Raw genomic sequence first — 16,365 nt, 5'->3', positions numbered from 1 at the left:
TTTTTATATGTTTTAGTTAAAAAATATTTTTTAATGGATGTTGTATCTCCAAACATAATGTTATAGCCAGTTAAAAGTAAGAGAAATAAAATGCTAACATAGTAGAAAATGCATATAAACCTAAACTAATAAAAATTTCTCCGTCACTGTCTAAATTTTATTATATTTGACAAATCTTCAGATAATTGAGGCTAGGTTTGTAAAACTCGTTTGCCAATGTGTGAATATTATTTTCTCTGACGAGAAACAAATAAAACGTTCTAAGAATTCAATTATACAGTTTATTTCTTATATCTATACACATATATAATAATTAGGATATAGAATAAAATATAAAAAATATAAACTTAACATTTATAACAATTTTGACTCAACAATATTGCAGTAAATAATTGGATTTATTTCTAAGTTTTATAAACATAAGTTGATATAAAAATAAACGCATAATTTGGAATTTAAAACAGTATCGTGTATTAACAGTTTATAATCTCAAATAATACTTATTCTATATTGAATATATGTTCTCTCTTATTGAGATCTAAGGTTTAATACTTTGAAGAGATAAAACGTAATTTTATAGTCTTATTTTCCAGATAATGTACATAATTTCACATAATTAAGGTTCAATTTTTATAAATTGATAATACCATTATAGTAAAAGCACATTTGATATTGACATGTTGAAGTGTTATGATGGACCCTGGATGTTGTTTTATTTAATATTATTCTACGGTAACGCTCTTAGCTAAGTTACGGGGACAATCAACATTACAGCCTCGTCTTACAGCAATGTGGAAAGATAAGAGTTGCATAGGAATGACAGTTAAGATTCCTTGTAAGCAATCGACTGTTCTCGGTACCTCTAAATATTGGCTCGCAAAGGCGATCGTCTCAGAATCTCCTTCTTCACAAATTAAAATCGGATCTCCCTCACGTGACTTTACCTAGTAAGAACAAACAAAAATTTAGTCATATTACCAATTACAATTTAGCAAATATTACTATCAGCCTTTGAATAAAAAAATTAAGGAAGGAGACTAAAACCACAGAATAACTAGCTACGCAACAGAAAAATACTCGAAATGAAAGAGCTAAAATTGCACAAATAAAATACTAGATGGCGCGACAATATTATAATCAGAATAAAATTGGAAATTTTGAACTTTCGGTTTTAGATATGTTTTAGATCGACGGCACGTCGACACCCTTGAAGCTCGTCTAAGTATGCACAGTTGCCAGATTCAAAAATACTTTAATTGGCATCCCATTCTTTTTCTGGTGTATAATAGTTTCTTTCTATTCTTCTTTTCTTGTCAGACACACTTATGTTAATTATTCGTTTGGCTTTTAAAATAGTTTTAAGTATATTATTACAAAACATATACTCAAAAAATACATTTTTAATATACACTAATTAAGTTATATATTTATATATAATATTATTATATCAAGTGGTACTATATTATAGTTCCACTTGATATGTCATCAAAAATACGAAATTATATGTCAAATATGAGCTCAATCGAACGTCAGGAAGTAGTATCATAATATGGTATGATAGAAGGTACCACTTTATATGCATCATCGTTCTATCATATTACAATGTCACCAAAGATATAGTAAATGATGTAGCAAATTGAAGGTAGACTTTATCAGGAAGTATTACAATATGAATTAAACAATGGCAACACTGCACAAAATACTTTTAAATTTCGTTTGTAGAAAACTATTTTCTTTTAAAAAATTTATCGCCCTCTATTATGTAGTAGCGAAACTACCGCATCAAAATATCTGATTTGGAGACAGGCTTTAAAAGCCTGTCTCCTTTTGATACCTACAATTTTATACATGTAACGAGGCTTCTGTTGCGTAGCTAGATATTCTGCAACAAATTATTGAGTCTAACTAACCTACATTATATTTTTACATGTTTTAAATAATAAATTAAAATCGTACTGAAACCGGAATTTAAGTCAGCCATATTAATTCCATATCAAGCTCGACCTAAGTTTGTTGATAGCTCTTTACTAATCTTTTTACTCAAATACCACCAGTATTTTCAAAAAAAATTGATATAGCGATATAGTGTCGAGCGACACGTCAAAAGAACCAATGAGATTTGCACAAAATTTAAAATTGACAGCTGTTTGAATTTTGTACAAATCTGATTGGTTCTTTTGACGTGTCGCTGGCGATAGCCGATATGTTCTGAGAACGGGACTTTAAGTCAATGTTCTGCATTTTAAAAAGAAAAACAAGGATCAAAGTAAATGACTTATGCTATAGTCAGTTTCTAGATAAAGATAGAAAGAAATGCTGGGTTGTAAGTTCCTACACATGGTAGGCATGATTAAAATTTAACGAAGTAGAAATAAATTGAAATTAAGCGGGTAAACCAAAAGAATGTAAAATGTTATGTGAGATATTAGCATTGTAGAAACTGTTTTGGACTATTAGTCAAAATTACTTCTGGGTTGGGTTTGTATAGACGACCAGACCATCAATTTAGAATCACTAGGTCTAAATTTCTATCTTCATATTGTGAATGTCTGATGTTTAATATTATAGTAAATAAAATTATCAAGATTTGTTATACAGTAAACTATAATACCCTTACCTGCTGCAAAGCATTGATGCATTTTACATATACTGGGTCTCTTGTAATAATCATGATAACGGGCATATTATTGTCAATGAGAGCCAATGGTCCGTGTTTTAGTTCACCTGCCATAATTCCTTCACTATGCATGTAAGTTAATTCTTTAACTTTCTAAAATTAAAAAATATACATCAGGCTATGTTTCAAGATTAAAGTTTGTCTAACGAGGGAATGAGAAATTTTGAGACAAGGTCCAAAAATTGACAGAAAAAAACACAATTTACTTGCGAATTTAAAATGAGAGCCAACTCTTGTAAAAAGGTGTTTCAAAAAAAAGTGCCATCCTCGTGGGGAGAATCCCCACGTAAAAACAACAATTATTTTTTATACGAACATAGGTCCGATTCAGCTTTGCGTCGTTGCTACAGGGTGATTCTTGTGTTAATTTTTATTTTTTATAATAAAATAAATAGTGTGATTTATTATAATTTTCTTCTAAGTGCTTTTAACAATTCCATTAAAATTTTGAGGATAGAAATTACTACAAGTGCGACATTTTAATGCTAAAAAAGTGTCAACGGATTCACTAGGGACGTGTATATGGGTTATCAATGAAATATTTTTCTTAAAAAAAACATGTGCGCCACTGACTTTTTCTCTTTTTAACAAAATTGTATAGGCCGTTTCATGCAAATTAAAAGTTATATTTCGATATTTTCTTGATTTCAATCTCCTTGATGAGATAAACGCAATTTTATTAATCACAATTAACAGAGAAAAAAGTAATTGGCGCACAGTTTTTTTTAGAAAAATATTCCAGTGATGACCCATAAGCTCATCCCTGGTGAATCTATCGACACTTTTTTACTACTAAAATATGTAACACTTATAGTAACTTTTACCATCAAAATTTCATTTGAATCGATAAAAGCACTTGAAAGAAAATTATAATAAAATCGAAAAAAAATAAGACTAACCCCCTGGAGCTTCCTACTTGTGTGTGCACGAACAGTAATATAGAGATTTAGAGTTTTGTTTAGAAAGTAATGTATAAATTTTAATGCCATATCGAAAAACCACCAATTGAAGTACTCTTATGCCGCGACCGCATATGCGGCATTACAAAGCAGAATCGGGGCAATGTTCCTGGTAATTTTTCGATTCACAAAAACATTGGTTATTTTTCGATATGGCGCTAAGGTTTAAACATTACTTTCTAAACAAAAGTCTAAATTTCTATATTAGTGTTCGTGCACATACAAGGAGGAAGCGAGTAAGAGGGTACGGAGAGGAGCGGTATATACAGGGTGTCATTAAAATGGTGTAAAAAAAATCGGGGGGTGATAGTACTACTAGAAATAGTAAAAAAAGTTCCTATAAGTATAGGGCGGAAAATGCATATTAAGGTTCGGGGCACTGAAAGGGTGAATTTAAAAAACGGTTGTTTTGAAATTGTAGGCTTAAAAAACGAGATAAAATTTCGAAAAAAAATCCTCTGTCATAAATTTTGACCCTAAATCAAATGGTGATACTGAAAAATTATTTGGAAATGCGGAAAGGGTAGTTTTTGCAAGGGTGGGGGGTTGTTTCGTGAATAACTTTTTTGAGGTTATTTTTTTTGCAACGTGGGTTCATTTTTTGAAAACTACATACTTTTTCTTACAAAAAAGGTACTCTTGTTGCACATCGCCCAGACCGATGGTTTTCGAGAAAATTGAAGGCAAAGAGTTTGCTCTGATGGGTTGCTAACTGGTTAATCAACATAAACTTATGAAAGTTATGGCGGATCAAAAGTAACCAAGTAGTTATCAAATAATTAATTAAAAAATTAAAATTTCATGATTTTTAAAACATCTTATTGCTTTAAAAAGCGAAATAATCCAATTACCAAAATTCAATATTAAAATAATGCAGTCCTTAATTCATTCATAGTAAATGTTCAGAGTGACCACCATTCACTTCAATGCAGACATCTGATCTTCTTCTCCACGATCTGCGTACCCTGTGGAATATCCTTGGTGTTGTCCGAATTTGATTGGAACAGTCAATAATGCGTTGCCGTAGTTGCTCTTCAGTATTAATCGGCACTAAGTAAACCAATTTTTTTTTAAAACCAAAAAAGTTTATTTCGTTTTTAAAGCGATAAGATGTTTTAAATATCATGAAATTTATGATTTTCCAATTAATTATTTAATAACTACTTGGTTACTTTTGAACCGCCATAACTTTCATAAGTTTATGTTGATTAACCAGTTAGCAACCCATCAGAGCAAACTCTTTGCCTTCAATTTTCTCGAAAACCATCGCTCTGGGCGATGTGAAACAAGAATACCCTTTTTGTAGGAAAAAGTATGTAGTTTTAAAAAAATAAAGCCACGTTGCAAAAAAAAAATAACCCCAAAAAAGTTATTCGCGAAACAATCCCCTACCCTTGCAAAAACTACCCTTTCCGCTTTTCCAAATAATGGCAGGTTTTTTTTTTCGAAATTTTATCTCGTTTTTTAAGCCTACAATTTCAAAACAACCGTTTTTTAAATTCACCCTTTCAGTGCCCCTAACTCTTTTAATATGCATTTTCCACCCTATACTTATAGGAACTTTTTTTTACTATTTTTAGGAGTACTATCACCCCCCGATTTTTTTTACACCATTTCAATGACACCCTGTATAGGTTCAATTCGCAACGTCTCGGTCAGCCATGCCTCAAGTATGCACACACGCATTGAGATCTATTGGTTTTTCCCCGCCAAGGTCTCGCTTGCTTCCGCCTTGTATGTGCACCATATATTTATAAAGTATATTTATAAACTATATGGACCCCAAACTGCATTCTGTGAAGCCGAGCCGGTGAAATGGGTATATAAATCTTCTGAAGGAATTTGCATAAGTCGCTCAGTTAGGCGTGCTCAAGCGTAATACGCAAGCCTGGATTTTGAATTATCGATCGGATAACTAGACTAATAAAAGACTAGACTCTAGCACCAGCAGTTCATTCGTACGGCTTCGTCCAACTGCGTACGGTTTTCGTTTGGTATCGACAAATTAGCTAATCCCCACAGTAAGGGCTAATTGACATTCGGAATTTTGCGCCGGTGTCTGCCTAACAGACGAACTTATGTGAAATATCCATGGATCGGTTATCTAGTTGTCTCTAACTCGGCTTCAACTCCAACACATTGCAGGGATAGGCGATAATCTGTATAGAGTTTATAACTATATGATGTGCACGTACACTAATACTAATGCCGAATATGCGTAACGTGCCAGATTCACGCATGTTGTCATCTTTCGTCAGATTTATTTGACCGCGTTGCCTGATTGCTTCGTTCGCTGCTCATCAGAATATTAGATCTAATTGGTCAAAGTTTTACCGCCCACACCCTTTGATCGCCGCGAACAGAGACGTTCGATCTGGCCCGTATACATATGCAACCCGCACACTTGCAGGTCGCGATTGTAATTATCACCGTCGGATTGGGGGACTTCCACTAACTACAAAAAGGACATTAGCGTGTATATTTAGGAGCAATACATTTTGGTAGATGGGGTTTCTAATTTTTTAAAAAATATGATCCCTTAACGTAGATTTTATCTATTTGGTAGCCTTTTTGGCTATAAAAAAGAGTCTTTTTTGGACGTGCTTGCGTGACCATTTTTTTCTAAGGTTGTGCACCCCAAAGTATGGAAGTACTCTTAAGTGTGGGTAGCTCACGAATCTAAACAACTCTATTCTAAATAATATCCACTTCTCTTCCTTTACAATTTACACTCTATGCACACTAATGTCTCAAACTAAACTATGCACAATAATCTCGAAAAATAATTTGTTTATGCGAGGAATAGATAGATATAACCGCTTAAAAAAATGCAACTTACCAATGCGCCTTCTAAACATGTTGCGTAATTAAATCCTCTACCCATAATAAGTAACGATTTTTTGTTAAATAAGTTTTCAGCTAAACTCTTCACTTTTCCATCTAACGACAGAACTTTACGAATTTGCTCTTGAAGATTCTTTAGTCCATCGATGATCTGAAAAACAAATATTAATGGTATTATTTAATCATACAACCATATACAGTAGATTCGCGATTACTCGAACCCTAAACTTTTTTCATATTTAGTGCTTTACATCCTGTATATATTATTGTAAAAGGATATGATGAACAAACTGTAAAAAAAACTAAGCAAAAAATACTTACTTCTTCTCTCCTTTTACGCAGTGACAATCTATCCTCGCTCATTACCAAGGCAAACATAACCAACGAAATAAACTGACTAGTGTAAGCTTTAGTAGAAGCTACACCGATTTCAGGACCAGCATTAATATGTACACCGCAATGTGATTCTCTGCAGATTGAACTGCCGACGGTATTGGTAATACCCACGATGAGGGCACCTCTTTGTTTGCAATAGCGCAACGCCATTAATGTGTCAGCAGTTTCACCTAGAACAAGGGAATTCGTTAAAAATATTTACTGACAACTTATAGGAACCAAGGCAAATACTAAGTACAAAAAATAATTTTATGATTAAAGCTTCATTCAGAACCTCGAAATCAGTGGAATAAATTAGTAGTTTCAATTAGCCGTAAGCAAGTTTGTTCACCTAATTTTAATGTAAGCGTTCAGAACGTCATAATTAGTGGTAGTACTTTTCAATTATCGGAAAAAGTTAACAAACTTTTGAGTTTTCCACTAATTATACTTCAAAATTTGCGAGGAATGTCATTTTGGCCTTTGATTATCACCAGTCAAGAAAAATTTTGGTTAGAAATCAAAAGTTGATTGTTTTATAAGCTAAATATTATGCTTTCTCTATGAATACAACAGACTACCGCAAGCTGTTGCTAGGATATTCTATTAATTCTAATTATGAAACCACTAATTTATTCCACTAATTGGGAGGTTCTGAATGAAACTTAAGTCTGTCCAGCGCGCCGGGGAAGATTTCATCAGACGACATCCAAAAGATGACAGAAAATACAAATTACTTGTGAATTACAATGACAGACGTTGTCAGAGCACTGTCACTGTCATGTATCCTCTCGTTGAGCAGACTAGACTCTAACTTACTATAGAAATAGATTTACAACTTTTGATGCAATATTAAGAACGCACAAATAAGTATAGGATAAGGTCTAAGTATATGAACTAACTCATATTTTTATAGATACTAACATTTTGCGCTGGATGTACAGCATGATAGTAAGACCCATGATTACTTATGGAGCAGTAGCTTGGTAAGCAAAACTAGAGTACCGTAAAACAAGGCAAAACACGTGCAAAATGCAGAGACTGGTATGCATCTGCATCACAGAAGCCATGACGACCCGCCCAACTGCAGCAATGGAGGTCACTCTAGACCTAACACCACTGCACATTGTCATCGGTAGATATGCCTATGCGACAATGATTAGAATGGTCATTGACAGATATAGTAATGGGAGAATTGTCAACTCAGGAACTTTGAGAAACACCCCATTGTAGTATTGAGCAATAAGAATAATTGGAAGAGAGAAGTTTGCCCGGCAGGTAAAAGACTTATAGTATGGTCTACGTGGTATAAATGACATTCATGATACTTCCAAAAACAAAGCAGAAACAGGGATAGGGGCATTTGGGCCGAAAAGTAAATAGTACGAACCAACGGGCACCTACCTCAGCATTCTTCAAGCTGAAATCTACGCTATCGAAAGATGCGTACAACTTATCCAGATGCGTACAACTTATCAACTTATTGAAAGGAACTAGGAATTGGAAACAAGTAATAGCCATCTTATCCGATAATCAAGCACCATTAAAATCGATCAACTCAGTAATCTTATTCGTATCAGTAATCAATAATTCGAAGTTGGACAAAGAATGCTTAGAAAAAATGCTTGGGATTTTTGTTTTAATGCTATAAGGTCACAATAATTAACTTCCCCCCTTCCATAAAAACTACAATGTAGAAATCATATTTTTACAAAACTGACTTAATTTTAATTATCCTTAATATCACTATTTTGAAACTAAGAAGGTTTGTAGTAAATTCATTGTCGATTTCTATTCTTTTGATTAATCAGTATGAAAATATCCATTCTATCAAATAATATATTACATCCAGGTTACTACCAAAATTCTTCATCAAAAAAAAAATATATATGGACCACAGTTACCTGATTGAGAAATAAAGAAGCATACGTCGTCCCTAAATACAGGCGTTGTCCTGTCTAAGAAGTCACTAGCCAATTCCACCATTACTGGAAGTTCAGTCAATTCTTCAAGAAGCTGACGTGTGGCTATAGCACTGTGATACGAAGTGCCGCATCCGATAAGCATAAGTCTTCGGCACCGTTTGATTTCTGGAATGTGTTCCTTGATACCTCCTAAGACAACCGTCTAAAAATAGAATAATTTACAAAATATTTAACAAGAAATTATAATTTTTATTACAAAATATTTAGGACTATAAACATTGAATAAAAAAAACTAAGGAAGGAGTCAAATATTATTTTTATATTCATACATTAGAGCCGACAGCAACGTAACCTCATTTTTGATAGTTTTGTTTGCCTTTTCTTTTGACAGCTCTAATTTTTGTTAAAACGTTCTTTTGTTTGTTTAGTTGTGTGTTTCTCTGTTTATTTTTTTATGTTATAAATAGTTTATGCAAAGTGTATAAATGAATTACAGTGAGATTATTGAAAATTTTCCGACCGTTCCTAACCTAAATACATGAAAAATAATGGAACAACATTTTATTATTAATTAATTATATAACGAGTAGTAAACCCTAATAGTTGGAAATAAAACGTTTATTGTTTAGTAATGATTAGGCTTTCTAAAGAGATACAAGTGACTACCGCAAACTGTTGTAGAATATTCTGTTAATTTTAATTGTATTTTTTGGACATTGTGAATGATCCTAAATTTTTATGTATAAAGTGTAATTGAAACCACTAATTTAGAGGTTCTGATTGTTCTGAATGAGGGTTTATTCATTATACAATATGATCAACAAAAAAAAACAGCGCGAGCGATGGTTTTCAAATGAAGATCGCAGGTATTTTATATGGAAAATTATATAGGAAATACAAAAAAAGAAGAGATAAATTGTGGGAAAGTATATTAAAAGGAAGGTTTTGGTATCGTTACTCGGCTAAGGGTACTGAACAGGTTGCTGTTGGCTACCTACACAGCCGTTCTGGACGAAGTCCACAATCCAAATTATCATCAAGTGACTTGGATACTGGTGAAGACCATAAGCCAGAAACCCGTGCCTGCGGTACTCTCTATCTCGCTATGCCGATATTTTTTTCCTTTTCCAAGCCAACTTGACCTCGTTTTTTTTCGACCAGACGGTATTAACTTATTTATTTTTATTACAAACTTAAAATTATTTTTTTAACAATTTTAATAACTAAGTAACTTAAGTACAAGCAAAACAAACCCAGCAAATATTGAGTATACCCTCCTTTATATTTTAACTTATTTAAAAAAGTATAGTACTGATTAACTGGAATTCAGTTCAGTCATATTAATATTAAGTTATTTCTGTTCAATAATTATGAGCAACTTACCTTAGTTTCAAAATTAACGCGTCCCCTCATAGTATTAACTACAGATTCAGGCTGTTCAAAGATTTCTTTCTGCATGTAGTAGTCATAGTTTCCTTTCATTATTTGTTGCAATTCCATTTTTAAAGTGGTAATTTCACGATGGTTGGGATCATCCATTCCCCTTCTCACTCTGTGAATGCTCAGTATTCCATTTCTTACAGCCGCAATATCGTCATCCTATTTTCGAATAATTGTTATATTAACATACAATAATCGGTAAATATAGTAGAAGGGTTATGAGTTTATAAAATAAATAAACAATTTACATCGAGTTTAATTTAATAAGAAATAGACCAACGAGGGATTATACAGGGTGAGTTTTAAATAAGTGCAAATATTTTTAGGGGTAGTATATTTCGATCCCAGACACACGTATATGAGTTTTTTTTCGCGAAAATTTTTTAAGTTTTTGAAGTAAAAGTTTGGGAATTCTTGTAATTTTAAGTTAAAAATCATAATATCTTCATAATATGGCCACATAGGTAGTAGATTAAATTTACAAGGAAGAAAACCGAGAAAAAATACAGTGGTTCTCAAAATTTAACCAACAAATCATTTTTTTCATAAATTTTCAATGTAAAATAACTCGGTTATTTTGGAGTTATTTGAAAAACGGTAAAGAGAAAATATGTTTTTTTTATTGAGATCTACCAGCACTGAAAATATTTGCACTTATTTAAGACTCACCTTGTATAAGCGACAGTTGTTATCTTTTAATTCAGAAGTAAATTGTATTTTCTGTAATTGGATGAGTTCTCTTACTAGACGCACTTTATTTTTAATTTCTATGTAAATTCTTTTAAAATTCATATAATTCTTGTATGGATTAATAGCAGTATCAACAGAAATGATTCATAAATAAATTATAAATTATTTTTTATTTTTTTTATTAATTCTTTTTTAATTTTATTTCAAATTATTTGATGCTCTAAACATTTAAGGTTCAAACTTTATTAAATCAAAAAATAAAAGAGATTACTAATTTGCAAACTTCTTCAATAATCTTAAAAGAAAATGCTAAAATGTAATAACGTTAACAGTCGATAGTTTCTTTATTTAACAATGTTAGATATTTAGATCTAATGTTCTAATCTTCAGGTTATGGTCTTTAAATTATGATATGTTGAACGAGAAAATATGACAATGACAGTTATGGTCTGTCGTTCTGAACCAAAGTTAAATTGTTTTTCTGTCAATTTTGGTATGTCGTCTGTCGAAATCGTGGCTTCACACGCTGGATTAACTACACTTAGTAGTATTTGAGTAGATGACTTGGTTATGATGGTCTATAGAGTTACCTATCATACTGGGTGTTTCTCAAAAGTGGATCACCCCTATAATTGTCATATTTTTTTATATAAAAAAACTAGATTTGGCATGTTAATATGTGAACATAAATTTGGATTGATTGACGTATTCCACATTATTCGAAAAAAATGCTATTTCCAAATATGCTAATAAGCCACCCTTGTTCCAATTGAAAAAAGTGAGTTATGATTAAAAATTTTTGGGGATCTTTAACTATCCAGGACAAGACACGAAAAACATTAGACGATTAAATCTATTTTTCCAAGGCTCTTTGGTTAAAACATAGTGTTTTTAACACAGCCATGGCACTCTAGATTGAAATTTAAAATACAATTCTTTTTAAGAGAGAAGGTCAAAAGTTGACATATGATAAGTCATCCTATTCTAGTCTTTTTCTATCTATATCATTCTATCGAATAAAGTTAAGAAATACTGTTGGTGCTATTTAAAAATAAAAAATTGTAATAATTTCAAGTGAAACAGGAAGTGACCGGAATGAATTGAATAGTGGGTAGTTATAAGGGTGAGCCACTTTTGAGAAAGACCCGGTATACTGTTCAGATTTTAAGCTGAATTCAAATAAAACATAATAAACTCAGAATTTAGATTATAGATCAATTGAGAACAAAGCATTCAAAGTTGTTTACCTCAAAATAAATAACACGGTTTGTATGCTCTATAATAGCAGAAGCATCAGATGCAAAGAAGTATTCCACTTGCTTGTCTTCTAGCGGTTCAAATTCAGTTGAACCAGATCTGGGAATACTTGGAATTTCTACTCTGCCATGAGGTCTGTGATCTATAATAGATTATTCTGTTAATTAGGAATTTGTGCTATATAATGTGAGCAATTATACAGGATGAGACTGAAATGCGTCAATAAAGAAACTAATTCTTTTTGGCATATCAAACAAAATATGTGAAGTAAAAACGATAACACGGTGTGTTTGTAAGGACGATGCAAAATAACGTTAAAGCAATAACAATAAAAGTATTACAACAGTTAGTTTTATTTTGCCATCCTGTATTGCAAAAGATTGTTTACCACCACCTTTGCAGTATTTAAATTAATGTTATTTAATTTTATGAGATTCTTTAATCATCGTTATCAAAAAAAAATGGTTTGAATCTCATAAAATTGATCAACTATTTGCACAGAATTATTTTGCATTTTATTTATGCGAATTATTTTTGGAACAACTGAAAAGTACATATTGTACAAATCACTAAAAGTTGCTCAAAAGCATATAAATACATGTATGTCAAATAAATTATGTCACCAAGGCTTACTTTGAAAGCATTACGGATATGTGTGTATCAATAAGCTTTTGTCATCTAAACTGTATACAGTATGTCCCGGATTGTCTTTACAAGCGAAAAAACTTTTTATTATTAATTTTTGAGAAAAATCTTCATAAAAATGTTTGCCAGTTTTCCATTCTGTTTTAAAGAAAAACAAAAAAAAATATGAAAATATAGTTTAATTTTTTATTCAAAAACGAAAATGCGTTTCTATCGTATCTAATATTATTTCATTTTTGTTCTTCGATAGAAGGTTATTATTAATTTTGATTAAGGTAATATATTTTGCTGTTTTTAAATGTTAGAAACACAAAATTTCATTCATCACCTATTCGCAATGAACTAAATAAATTTTGGGCTTCTTATAATATATCAAAAGAGCAAAAAATATGACGTTAATGAAAATCAATATATCCATCTATCAAAGAATGAAAACCTTAAAACGATATTAAATACCATAGAAAGGCGTTTTGATTTTTAGGACTTTGAAAAAAAAAATAACTATACATATTTTCATTTTTTGATTATTTTTCTCTAAAACCATATGCAAATTTGGAAAAGCATAAACGAGATTAACCATTTTAGAACAAGCAAAGACTGTATTTTTCTCAAATGTTAATAAAAAAAGTTTTTCTTCTTGCAAAGGCAATCCGGGGACATATAGTGTGATTTACTAAAAAAATGAAGATTTGTAAAGTCAGTAAACCTGTATAAAAAATAGAGGAAATTGCAAATTCTAATTTAATGACAAGTTTATCCTTTGACACAGCCCAAATGAGACGAAATTGAATTAGTGAACTGATATGTTTTTTAAATGTAAATATTCAGATCTTAAAACTTTCCTTCCCTTCACTTGGTGTAAGTCACACTGTATCTAGTAAGATGTGTTTATGTTCTTCTAAAAAGTACCTTCCTGTTAATAGAGTAAAGTTAAATACTTACCATTATTACAAAGAAAAAAAAGTAGAATGTTTATTTGTCCTTCACCACCTGTGGTTATCATAGAATCACGAGCTGAGTCCGATCAAGCACCAAATATTAACACTTAAAAGCCCAAAAAGCATGTTAAATTTAAAGAAAAGCATATTCATTACAAAATGTTTTGAGAATCAATCATTTAAATCAACATTTTTTAACGAACACACTGTTACAAGCATTGTATAAAGGTCAAAAAAGTAACTACCTGGATCTTTCTCCGCGTCTGCTTGCAACAAGGGTCCCAGGAAAATAAAAAGAAAAAAAAACAACAAAAGATTAAAATACAAGACACAACTAAAATAAGTCTTTGCGTGTAATTCTATTAACAAATAATAATATTTTACCACAGTGCAATGTGTAATATATAGACAGCTATTTTGATATTTACCTTTAAAATGCAGTAGTAACGGTGATTTTAAAAATGTTTATCTTAATATAAAGGGTGGCGCCTCTCATACAATGCGTAAGATCAAAGGAGAACGGTAGTTTATATCGAAATAAAATTTTGGGAGCATATAGATAGGTTAAAATTTATGTAGGTCACTTTTAAAAGCAAATTACTTCTTTATTTTACAGGGAATACCTAGCATATTATTCCGATATTCAATGGAGAATTCATATATCTTTAAAATACTATTAAGGTTATATTGCCTACCCCTTAGACAAACATTTTCCTAGATATTTCCATCTTTATGATTTTCCGTCTGTATATATTTGTTTTGATAAAATCTAGGTGGCTTAAGTTAACAAAAATTAAAGAATGTAGAGTAAAATATTCAATGGTAATAAGAAGATACACATTTAAAACATTTTAATTATTACAGAATTAAAACTAGATATAAACATATGACAAAAATTAGCTAGACGAAATCAAATGCTCAAAATGCTTTCTTTCTTGTTCACTGTATAAATTAATTATTTTTTCAAAAAATCTTTTCATGTTATGAGGCATCCGACTTGCAAACTGATTTTTGGTTCCTGATTAATGTGTGTAATTATGTATATGGTAATGTGGCGCAGTTGGTAGGATTCCCTAATTGGTATACAATTATTGTACGAGCCTGACTAACAAATTTCAATCATTTTAAAGACAAACATCTGTATAAAAAGCAAAAAATAAATCTTATACTTCGGCAAAAACTAATGGACTTTGAAATAGCGGAGAAAAATCTTTTATTTTTTTTATACAAACCAATAAAGCAAATATAATATAGTATGATAAATTTTGAAGAGGATATTATTACAAAATACTTCCAGTTAAAAAATGTCATTAATTATAGGTTTTCTAATTTCGAAAGAACTGTAAAAGAAAAGTTCATTTGAAAATGGCCATATTTCAAAAGAATATTATATTTTAGAAGATGACATTAGGGTATTTTCAGAAATAGTATATAGTCTGTCCAAAGAATCAGGAAAGATTTCGACAGAGGACAACCAAAAAATGACAGAAAATACAGTTTGCCTGTCAATTAAAATAACCCAACTGTCACTGTCAGAGATCCTCTCGTTGGGTAGCTTGTAGTATTCCATTTAAAATATAACAATTTCAGTGTATAAAATAGATCTGATGTAATTTACTATTTGTATGGAAACAAAAGTATTTTAAAATATGCGTTATCATTGTCTCGATATTTCGTAAAATAATTTGCTAGATAACTTCATAGGGTAAATTTAATATTGTTTTCAACATCACAGGTATCTAAATGGGTATTTAACTATTGCATAACTAAATAGAAGCTAAATTAGATCATTGCAGAGAGCTAGCAAGTGTAGACACTCAATTTAGACCTTGAGAACAGGAATTAATAAATATTAATTTTTATTGCACCTTTAAACCTTATGAATAATCTCTGAAATAGGTATGTAGCCCTATTTAATCGATAAGTCACCATTTAGATACTACATCCCATTAAACTTAGTACAAAAGTACAAATACCAAATAAATGAGTTACACCAAGTCAATTATAATTGACCTGATGTAATTATAATTGACTTGAGGATAATTATTTGCTCAAACTGATGCAATGAAATGTATAAAACAAAATAATATGTTATGTATTACAAAGTTTTTTAAAAACCTTTTTTTTTAATAAATAAATATTTAAGCTTGAAAAATAAAATTAAACAGGTATGTGAACTTAACAGGTCGTTCAGATCATTTTGAACCAATTATAGAGAATTTAAAAATGTGAAGTGAGTGATCTCAGATCACTGACGGGCGAATTAAATAAAAACAACTAGATATGATCGATAGCGGCTCCAATTTCGTTAAGTTTGCGCATACCACCTGTGACGTCATACGCCATACAAAAAAATATCCATATTGTTCAATTGCCACTAATAAAAAAAGACCTAAAATAAGGAAGAATTAGGATATAACCCCAAAAGTTATGTCAAATCATCGAGCTTGACATTTAAAAAATAATTTTCACGTTTATTGTGTCATCAAGGTGTCATCTGTTTGACAATTTGAAATTGGCGCGCGAAGCTTGCCGACCAATGGTGCCGTTTATCACCTGTGACGTAGTAACCAACCTGCGCAATATCATACCTTGTATTCTTTGTATCATAAATA

General features: G+C 31.1%; 1 protein-coding gene across 3 annotated transcripts in view; it reads right to left on the bottom strand.

Annotated features, from left to right (window-relative positions):
• Nucleotides 1–267: 267 nt before the first annotated feature.
• Nucleotides 268–16,365, bottom strand: part of LOC115886479 (glutamine--fructose-6-phosphate aminotransferase [isomerizing] 2-like) — a 48,823-nt gene continuing 32,725 nt past the window's right edge. The window contains exons 8-15 of one of the 3 annotated variants that reach the window (XM_030905645.1): nt 13,996–14,013; nt 12,158–12,309; nt 10,164–10,379; nt 8,760–8,982; nt 6,802–7,046; nt 6,476–6,631; nt 2,618–2,770; nt 268–944 (exon numbers count right to left, since the gene is read on the bottom strand). In XM_030905645.1, coding sequence (XP_030761505.1) covers nt 723–944; nt 2,618–2,770; nt 6,476–6,631; nt 6,802–7,046; nt 8,760–8,982; nt 10,164–10,379; nt 12,158–12,309; nt 13,996–14,013 — 1,385 coding nt within the window. In that variant the 3' untranslated portion in view covers nt 268–722. The remainder of the gene's footprint in view (nt 945–2,617; nt 2,771–6,475; nt 6,632–6,801; nt 7,047–8,759; nt 8,983–10,163; nt 10,380–12,157; nt 12,310–13,995; nt 14,014–16,365) is intronic. The other 2 variants (XM_030905646.1, XM_030905647.1) reach the window with 2 other exon arrangements.

Source organism: Sitophilus oryzae, unplaced genomic scaffold (genome assembly GCF_002938485.1).
Source record: "Sitophilus oryzae breed Bouriz unplaced genomic scaffold, Soryzae_2.0 scaffold_489_pilon_pilon, whole genome shotgun sequence".
In the NCBI taxonomy this organism is placed as follows: domain Eukaryota; kingdom Metazoa; phylum Arthropoda; class Insecta; order Coleoptera; family Curculionidae; genus Sitophilus; species Sitophilus oryzae.
Note: the sequence above shows the minus strand (reverse complement) of the source record. Positions and strands in the feature narration are given on the sequence as shown.